The following is a 10982-nucleotide window of genomic DNA, read 5'->3' as shown; positions in this document are numbered from 1 at the left end:
GTTGCACAACATGTTTTAGATATTCTTATATCCATAATTGCTTCTAAATCAGCTTTTAGCATGGACAGTCGTTTACTTAATCAATTTCAAAGCTCTCTATCTCTAGCAACATTTCAAACACTTATTTGTTGTCAAAACTGGTTGCATCACGAATTAATTCCAACTAATATTAAAACTTTAATGAATGATTTTGAAACCTATGAAAACCTTGAGTTAGATAATTTTTCTTATAAATTTACACATTTTATTTTATGATTTATTAATTAACGCGTTTTCAATCTAACATGTTTAATTTTTTATTTTATAGAATCTGGTGGAAAGTTACATTTAGTAACAGATGATAATTGGTTTTAAAATTAGGATATTTATTAAAACGTATGGTAAAAATACTACTTTTTATTTTTATATCTTCTAATTTAATTTATCATGTTATAATTCTATATTTTAAATTCCAAGTTTTGATGTCAGTATTATTAAGGAATTAAAGTGCAATGTTCTTGATGTGCTTCTTGACTGGGATGGAGTGTATAATGAAGATTTATTTTTTTTGGCATTAAGTGTTTTATGACAAGGTTATTTATTGTTTTATTTTTTTTAATTGAAGGCAATACTTTTTAATTTGGATTTTAACTTAGTATGTGTTATTTAAACTCTCCTGTGTAAAGAGTCTTATTCACTCAAACAAAATAGAAAAAATATGTTAGGAAGGCTTGCAATATATTGAACATAAGATTGACATTTAATTTAATATAAATGAATATTTAGTGAAAAAAATTAAATATATTCCAGATAAAATTAGACAATATTAACATAAATTAGAAGCTCATCTAAAGCCCATAATAAAGTTCAACAAAAACCCAAAAAATAATATAGATTTTTTTTATTTTTAATATAAAATAACTGAACTGAAATAGGTCGGTTAGAACTGATTTCGGTTAAATTTTATTTTTTTACAAAATTTCAATTTTGTTATTTTTATAAGTAAAAACCAAACCAATCTGAAAATAATTATATTTTATTTTACCTATAATACAAAAAATACATTTGTAAATTCATGTGATTGTTTTACCAAGAGAAAAAATTCAATGAAGTTGGTATTATTTTTTTGGTCTTTTATTTTTCCTATTTTTTATAATAATTTTGGTAAGTATAATTGTGTGTGCAATATTTGGTCAAATTTGCATCATTGCGTTTTGTTTACTTTTACTTTGTAGGATTAGCTGTTTTGATATTTTTTTAGGTGTTTATCTAAATTTAATTTTATTTGATTTGGTTAACTTAATCAATAAAATTTTGTTGGGTTAGCCAAGTTTTACAGGTTAGCATTTTATTTAACTCAATTAAAAATTTAAGACGAATTAAGCTTTAAATCTCGAGTTTTCAAGTAAACTCACATAGACGGAGCCATGTTTAACCACCATGATTGAAGGATCACATACAATTTTTATTTTTCATTTAGAAATTTGGATTCAAGTTAAGGCAATGATTGGTAACATGGTTGAAACTATATTTTTTTAAAAAAATTAATTTTTTTATTTAAAATTATTTCTTTTATATTTTTAAATTATTTTAATATATTGATATTAAAAATAATTTTTTAAAAAATAAAAAAATACTTCAAATCATAACTATTACCACGCTACTAAACATCTTCAAATTTGACATCTGTGGTTGGGATTAGAAAGGTGATGGACCGCTACATCTACAGAGTAAAGGAAACCGAAATATGACTGCTGGCATTCTGCCTCTATCAAGAAGGGCATAATCTTCATATGAAAGTAGTTTGTGGGTCTAACAAAAGAACAAAAGAGAGACAAGTGGGGTTGTGGCTCAGTGATTGAAGAGACTTGTTTTCTTTCTCCATACCAGGGTTCAAGCCCCATTTATATACACCTGTCACCTCCGCGGTGTTATATATGTTCACTGGGCTTGCAGGATATTCAGTGAGCCCGAGAATTAGTTGTGGTGCGTGCAAGTTAGTCCGGACACCCCGGGTTAAAAAAAAAAAAAAAAAAAAAAAAAGAACAAAAGAGAGTACAGTGACATACCACAAGTTATTAACCAATCATCAACTTTGACTCTAAGGATGAAGCCCTATACCATCTTGCATGATCAAAGATCCTTGCTATGTGTTTAACGAGGGACAAAATGTTAATATTGCACATGTCATTATTGAGAAGAACATTAATTAAGGAAGCACTTAACCCTTTCAAAATGCTTCAACTCACCAACCTGACTATCTGTTACTAGAAAAAACGAGAGAAAAAGATATATTTTAGCGATGGGATATTGCTGCAATTAGAAATGAAAGTCTCTAAGGCAGGAGATACTTTTTGTCAAGAGGAGGCATGGCACGGATGTTGATATCAATAGGAAATAATCGGTATTGAATGTCAAGCTCACTGAATATTTTCACCATCTCTTCTAGCAGAAGAGCTCTTCTTTTGGTCTTCTCTGCCATGTCTTGATGGTTCATTCTATGCCTAATCCATACTGCTACCATCATCTTGTTCAAATCTACTAATTCCTTGAATACAAATGAAGGATCGGGATACCAGTGCTCTTTCTTGCCCTCAATGTAACTGCATTAGTATTCAAGAGAAGAAGAGATTGTTAGAAAAAGGATGGTTTTCTTGATGGTAACAACTGGAATGATACTTAACCCTGTTATTCTCTGCTTCATAAGAGCAACTTTTTCGGCTGGAGTGCATATGTGGATGTGGAACTCAACCGAATCGCCCATGTCAGGACTGCGATAGTAATTGCCGATTGGTTTGGTTGCAAGAACACTATTAGGATACAACACTTTCTGATTGTCAGCTCTTAGGAAGAAAGTTGTTAGAATGTTCATCTCCTCCACTATCAGCTGAAACACAATGAACATCAAGCTATATTGTAACACAGTATCATAAAATGAAAGAAATTGTGCAGATCTACACAGACAAAGGAATGGAGCCTGAACTCTGTGTGTACCTGGACTCCATCTATCTCACACCTATCTCCGACGTCAAATGGATGGATAACGAACAAGAAGATAATTGACTCGAACAATGTCTTGGCAGTATTTCCAAAAACAAAGGACACAACAAGAACCTGTGATCCTAGAAGCACAAAAAACTTGCTCTTGGCAATTCCAAGTATGACTAGGGAGATTACAACTATAACAATGCCAACTATTGCGTTTATAATCTGATGGAGCTTGTTCACAGCAGTCTTTGTATCATTCAATGTTAGAGCAAGTGCCCTTCTTTCCCTAAAGGCATTGACCTGCGAAAATGGGGATTACATTGTAGATCTTATAACTTTAGTACAACCTTAGGGATGAGTAGAAGGATTCCAACCGAGACCTCACCACCCAGTTCTTCAGGGATGATTTACCGATTCTGCTGGTTTCAGATTCTTCTTCAAAGAAACTCATTGTCTTGAAAGCTTGATCTTCTTCCAAAAAGCGCATCAAATCCTGCAAGTAGATGAACCTACCAAACAAAATAATCTATAATCTTTGAGAAGATTGAAAATATAGCAAGTCAGTCAAGCAAATAGGAATTTCGTCCCATTAAAACTGTCATTGTGCTTAAGAATGAAACAAAAAACATGGAAATCGCCAAAAAAAATAATCGAAATTGTATGATAATGTCAAATAATTTAAACGATGAGATTGGATTATCAATATGAGGTGATGAGCTGCTCACTTTGATCCATGGCGAGCCACATTATTAAAAATTTTTCTTGCTGCAACTTTCGCCTCGTTTTCGCTTCTGATACGTGTCGTGGATTCGTCCTCAGCAGCAGCACCTAGTATCTGCTCATCCAAAGTGGACAACGAGCCATGCCGCACAATTTTCATCAACCTCTTCATATTCCAAGCAGAAATATTCTTGGTATTAAGTTTATCTAAGTGGTCAATTGTGATCCCATCATCCGCTTCTTTCTCCCCCTTTTGTGAAAGTTTCCCGGAAAATTTAAAGCTTTTTGCTGTGAAAGTTTTCTGCATTACTCTATTGGGATTCAACCTGCCACTCTTAGCTGGTGGGAAGACAGATGCCTTGAGTTCTGCAGGCATGGTAACCCCAGCATTCTGCAGCTTGCGGACCTCAGCAGCAATCCTCTCTACATCATCTTCAGCTTTTTGTTTTTCAATCAATGGTGGACCTGATAATGCTTCTATCACAAATTGATTGAAGAGTGACTCCTGAATCCTGTCAAAATAAGTGCTGACATGGAAAGAAGAAGCAAGCACCTTAACCATCAAAGTCTTGATCAACCATATGAAATTCCCCACCAAAAAACAAACCAAGATTTTAGTAACATATTCGAGAAAGTCACTTTTGGTATCCCTTTGAACCTTCTTATCAAATAAGAAGTGCCATGCCAACAAAACAAGCCCTAACCACCAACAATTCTGCACTCCCTTTCTCAATCCATACACAAAATACAAAACCCTCTTCCGCAACAAAAAATTTCTTTCAATGAAAAACACTATCAAATGAATCCCCCATCCTGAAACCAACCTTCCACATATCAAAACCAGCAACAAAACTTCCCATTTCCATAACTTAAGGTTCAAAATCTTCACTTTCTTTAAATCACGAAAAGAAAGACTACACACCAGTGCAGCTAAAATCACAATCAAACTCAACCATTGGAGGACAGTCAATGTACTTAACTTGTCGTTCTTGTACTCTTCCGGTAAGTCCACATCCTCGAATGGATCCTCATCATCCTCATCATACAACACCCTACTTAACATCCCGGATCTCATTGGCCCAGACTTTGGTATCCTCCCTGACATTATCTCCAATTCCTGTGGTGAAGGGTCATCTATAAGTCTTGATTTTGTTTTCAATCTTGACAGTGGATTGGCATGTCTCCGAAAGGATGCATTCGACGAGCACTTCAAAACTTCTTCGCGTTCCTGTTCTTGTTTTCGTTGATGAGAATTGACTGAACCGTCCTCCTTGCATCGCCTTCTGACAGATTCGAGTGCACCATTAAGGCTGCCTCCGGAGAGAGACGGTTCGAAGGACACACGAGTTTCTCTAGAGGATGGCTTAGTCGGTAATGATTCTGGGAAGGAAGGCAGGTGTCTTCCATGTGATGATCCTCGGTCACCTTTTAGTTCATCCATTTCCATGTCCAAGTCCAACGTAATCTCGCCGCCACCAAAGGTTTTCTGATTTTCCAAGAACTGACCGATCAGCCTCGAAGGCGGGTCTTGCACCACGTCCTGTTGTCCATTTTGCGTAAAACCAAAACTTGGTGCTCTGTCAAACTTAACAACATCAGTAGAACCGTCTTCTGAGCTGGAATTTCCATTGTCAACCTTGACAATGACCTCATTATGGTAATTTGAACCTATTGACGTTCGTTGTTGATTGTCATATGGAATATCTGATTGATGGTGGTGGAGAATAGGCAGCTCTTCAGGGCTGATGCTATGATTATTGTCCCCCCCTCCGCCACCAGAGAATCTCCCAATGTGTTTAAAAGAACTATTGCCTTTGAATGATTTCTTAAGAGAGAAATCCATCTTCTGTTTTCCTTAGAAAGCTGATCAAAATTATTTGTGTTTTTGTGAGAAATATTTTCTGTGTAACATATACAACGTGAAAGTGTCCGCTTGTTTTCTTGAAGAGTTTTCTCAGGTGAGTTTGCTAAATGGGAAGTTGGGAACCTAAAAGAAGAGAGATAGAGAGAGAGAGAGCGAGAGAGAGCTTGCGAACAACAGAATCACAAGTGGCATGGAAAACGAAAGAAAGGAAAGAGAATTGCGTGATTAGGTTTGAAGATCATATAGGACTTCCAAAAAAAAAAATTGCACACCGTCAAGTCAATTAAGGATAAAACCCTCTGGTTTTTATGGTCGGTCCAAGATTTTAAAGCATAGACGGAACTTAGATTAATACAAATATTATAAGACCTTCATGGCTCTATTAAAAATAACAATTAGGTGCTTTAGTTAAAGTTTTAGATGAAACTCCAAAAATGGTGAAGTGAAAGTACTCTGTAAATGAAAGTTATTTTGAATTGAAACTTAGACTTGCTGTTGTTCTTGGTGGTAAGATTGAAATTTATCATCATTGTTTTAAAATCGAGATTTGCTTGGCAATAAATCTAGAACTTAATTAATTTAGGATTTAGATTGATTAGTTGAAGAAACAATAAAAAAGGAAAAAACTAGTTAAATAGGTTAAAAATCTAGATTTACCGGGTGATTTAGTCTATCTAAATTTAAACTAGTTAAAAATCGATCATCAATATATTGACGTTAATGTTTTTTTAATTTTTTTAAATTTTTTAATTAATCCTCTTACTTTATAAAACTATATTTCTAACTGCTTGATTATTAAAAAAAGTTATTTCAATTCAAAATATTAAGTTATTAAAAATATAGTTTTATATCATCTTTTAACAATGTTTTATGTTTTGAATTCAAGAAAAAAAGGTAAGGAAAAAAATCTATAATTATATCACTGGAATGTAAATAATTCTATTAGATAATGAGCCGAGGAATTTTATGGTGCATATAAAGCTTGCCATGTAACAGACTCCTTTGTTTTGGCAAGCAACTTAATTCCAGCACAATGTATTTCATCAAAACCCTGAAGAATCTAATAGAGTCATATAGATGGTGAAACTATTAGTATATTGTATGGGTATGAAAACAAATAAAGAATAAAAATGATTGGTTCAGAGGAATGAAAACATTATCTTTAAGGTGTTTATTTGTCTCATATAGAAACAACACTTTCAGGTAAACTTCTAAAAAGAAAAAAAGAAAAAAATATATTTTTTGTATATGTTTTTTTCTTTGTGTAGGATAGGTTTATATAGATTTGAAACATTATAATAAAACTATATATATAAATGTTAATGAAATTACATGATTGCTAATAAGACAATTACATTTTGAATTAAACTAAATAATTGCAATTCAGGTTTTATTCCAACAATCACAAATATCAAAATTAATTATGAAAATTAAAAGAAAAAAACTAAAAATTAATCTCGTTAACAAATTAAATCCCAAGTGCTCAAATGTCATCTTTTGACATAATAAAAATCTATATAATAGTATTAGGAAGCCCACTAGAAAAGCTTATCCACCATAGCTTTCATTTAATTTACTACATAATAAAAAACTCACACTTATAAAGATTTTGGTAGGAGTGTTTTTTTCCAATGTGAAATATAAATATATTTTTTTTATATTATTCACTTACAAACTACACTAATAATTTTCCCACTAGTTTGTAATAGAAGTCTTTTAACTTAATAGAATTATGCTTACAATAAGGTATTTTGCAATTTAAATCTTTAATTGATGTTAAAACTTGAATCTTACTAAAGTTATTGGTATCTGCAGATTAAACCAAAATTTTATTATAGAATCAAAGATACTACACACAGAAGTTTATAATTGTTTAACTTTTATCGTGATTATGTTCTAAAATCTCATTTTCATAAATATTTACAAGAGAAACCACAACTCTTATCAAAAGTGACAACATTTCTATATTTATATAGGTGGAATTATACATGTCTCTATATATTATATTATACATGAATTTTAAATTCCATCAAGAGCCTACGTTCATCATCCTTTACATAATAGAACACACTGAATACTATCAAAATAAACAATAACTTGTTCTTACTTCTTAAACTTAGAGATAAGCTTCTTTTTAATCTAAAGTTGGGTTTTCATTACCAGTATCTTTAATAATGGGTTTCAACCTTATTATAATAATTATTTTCCTTACCATGCCTCTAGATAGTTTTTTTATGAGTGAATCCGTTTATTCACAAACTTCACATAAATAATGGTGATTACCCCATTTGTAATCAACTCTTGAATATATCTATGTTGAATACTTATGTCTTAATTTACCATTGTAAATATTACTGTAAGTTCTAGAGATGGTTGCTTCACTATCATAATATAAAGAAATAATTGATATAATTTGTGGTTATAACTTAATATCTAACAATAGAATTCTTATCCATTATACTTCTTTACCCACATCGATCATAATAATAAATTCTGATTCCATGGTAGATTGAGATATGCATTTTTTTTTTTTTAGATACCAAAGATATTGTACCTCCTCCAAATGAAGAAATCCATATTGATGTGGACTTATTATTACTTGAACTTGCATCACAATATCCTTCCAACACAACTACAAAATCATAATAAAACAAGCCAAAATCAATTGTTCTTTTGAGATAACCAAGGACTTTTGCAATAGCCTTCAACTTATTCATGTTCAACTTGCTTATATATCTTGATAACCTACATATAACAAAAGTTATATCAAATCTTGTGCAATGCATAACATACATAAGACTTTCAATGACACTATCATATTCTAGTTGTGTTATCGTTTATCATAATTATCATTTAACTTCATACTAGAGTCAAATAGGTTATTAACATCTTTTATATTGAGATGCTTAAACTTATCAAGCATTTTCTCTATATAATATGGTTGATTAAGTGTATAAACACTACTGTGTTTCTTAACTTTGATACTTAAAATTATATCCATTTCATCAAGATCTTTTATTTTAAAATACAAGAGAGATACCTTTTGATTTCAACTATTCCAATCATATTAGTGCAAAATATTACCATATCATCTATGTAAAGGCAAATAATAACACTAAAGTCTTTTGTAGATTTGGAATAAATACACTTATTAGCACTATTATAATGAAAACCATTTAACAAAATTATCTTGTCAAACTTCTCATGTTATTATTTCAGAGCTTGCTTTAAATTATATAAAGACTTTACTAATTTATAGATTTTTTCTTCTTATTTTTAGGAAGCATAAAACTCTCAGATTTCTGCATATACATTTTCTCCTTTAAATCTCCATTTAAGAAAGTCGTCTTAACATCCATTTGATGAATATACAATTTTATGAATTAATGCTAAAACAAACAAAACTCTAATGGATGTAATTCTTGCCACTAAAGAATAAATGTTGAAATAATCTACACCTTCCTTTTAAGTAAAGCATTTGGCAACTAATATTGCCTTGAAAGTTTGTATAAAACCATTAGTATTGCATTTTCTTTTAAACACATACTTACATCCTAATATCATAGAAACTGAAAGTAAATCTATTAGGACCCAGGTATTGTTAGACAATATCAAATCCATTTTATTATTTATCATTTATTTTCAAAAGATAATATCTTTAGAATACATAACTTTATGAAATATCTTTAGATTATCTTCCACATTTAGGATCATATGTGTTCCTTTTTAATACTGTATTTCTATCACCTTCCACTAAAATACAATTACATCATTAGAAATGAAATATGTATCTAACTGTTTTTTCTTTTCTAAATCTTTGACTTTTTCTAGGTTCACTTGAACATGTTACTTCTGGGTTTTTATTTTTTTCACTTAAAGTTGAGTTGAGAGTCGTCATTGTTAGATCTGGTTCTTGCACATTTGAATCACTTGTAAATTTATTGTCGATAAATTCAACTATCACATTAGTTTCTAAATCCAAAAGCCTATAAACTTCTGAATTTTGTGCATAACCAACAAAAAAACTTTTAAGATCTCTAGGTTCTAATTTTGTTATTTGAGGATTAGAAACTTTATTAAAAGCCACACACCCCCAAACTTTAAAATAATTCAAAATATAACTTTCTTATTAACAGTTATATAGTTTTATCATAATGTTTCAGGTCTATATAAACTTGTTACTACATAGAGAAAAAAATATACAAAAACATATTTTTTATTTTCTTAGTCTTTTTTTCTTGATTATCCAGTTTTATCCCAACAGTGACAAATATCAAAATTAATTAAAACATTAATAAAAAATAAAAATTTTAAAAAATTAATCTTTGGTGACAAATTAAGTTTCAACTACCCACGTCCCAAATATATAAAAATCTATATAATAGCATCAGAAAGCTCATTGGGAAAACCTATCCACCATAGCTTTGGTTTAATTTGCTACACAATAGAAACTAACACTTGTAAGCACTTAGAAGAAAGTTTTTTTTTTTTTTTTCAATGTGGGATACAAATCTTTTTATTCTTTATTCACTTAAAAATTGCATCAATAGAAATTGCTAAGAGAGCGACATTGATAGGTTTATTTTAATCACCAATTACATTTACAGTTATGATCTTTGGTTTTTTTATCTGTCTTCTCATTCCCGTGCTCGCGATTTCAGATGTTTCTGACAAAATCTAATTGATATATAGCAAACGTGATAATAACATACCCTTAAATCATCTATCAGAACTTGCAATTGAACCATTAATACATCCTAATTGATATAGTATTAACCTTTTAAGCTTCATTCAACTTGCAATTACCACCCAATTTTAATCAAGGGTCTCTCTCTCTCTCTCTTTCTTTTTTAAAAAAACCTTTAGCCTAAGGTGTTTAAAATTATAGGCATAATACTTTTTAAAATAACTTTTTTTTTTAAAATTATATTAAAATATATTTTTTAAGATTTTTATTTTATTTTTATTAGAACATCAAAAAAATAATAAAATATATTATTTTAATATATTTTCAAAAAAAAATATATATTTTTAAAGCATCTTAAAGCAAGAATAATAATGATGCCTAACACCGTAAAATCCACACATTTTATGAGAGAAGAAAAAATATAAAAAACCAAAAGAAATATCTTTGAGATATTTGCTGTAATAGCCTTAAAGAGATCAATTATTTGATATAATAGTAACGTGTTTGGAAATGTGATTGTGATTGCTTTTTAAAATATATTTTACTTCAAAATATATTAAAATAATATATTTTTTATTTTTAAAAAATTATTTTTAACATCATCATATTTAAATGATCTTATAATATAAAAAATATTAATTTAAAATAAAAAATAAAAATATTTCACTTTTTAAAAATATTTTTAAAACATAAAAATAAAAAATGAATGGAGTAATTGAAACTTACAGTGAACAACAACAATAA

The 10982-nt window shown here is 30.1% G+C and overlaps 1 protein-coding gene across 1 annotated transcript; it reads right to left on the bottom strand.

Moving 5' to 3' along the window:
• Window positions 1-2137: 2137 nt before the first annotated feature.
• LOC118040509 (mechanosensitive ion channel protein 8) lies at window positions 2138-4827 on the bottom strand. The gene is made up of 6 exons (XM_073408444.1): window positions 3998-4827; window positions 3693-3937; window positions 3353-3476; window positions 2974-3267; window positions 2664-2866; window positions 2138-2582 (listed from the first exon to the last, which is right to left on the bottom strand). The coding sequence occupies exons 1-6, from the start codon at window positions 4790-4792 to the stop codon at window positions 2315-2317; spliced, it is 1929 nt and encodes a 642-aa protein (XP_073264545.1). The 5' UTR covers window positions 4793-4827; the 3' UTR covers window positions 2138-2314.
• Between the last annotated feature and the right edge of the window lie 6155 nt (window positions 4828-10982).

Source organism: Populus alba, chromosome 4 (assembly GCF_005239225.2).
Source record: "Populus alba chromosome 4, ASM523922v2, whole genome shotgun sequence".
Lineage (NCBI taxonomy): Eukaryota > Viridiplantae > Streptophyta > Magnoliopsida > Malpighiales > Salicaceae > Populus > Populus alba.
The sequence above is the reverse complement of the archived record's forward strand: the minus strand, read 5'-3'. Positions and strand labels throughout refer to the sequence as shown.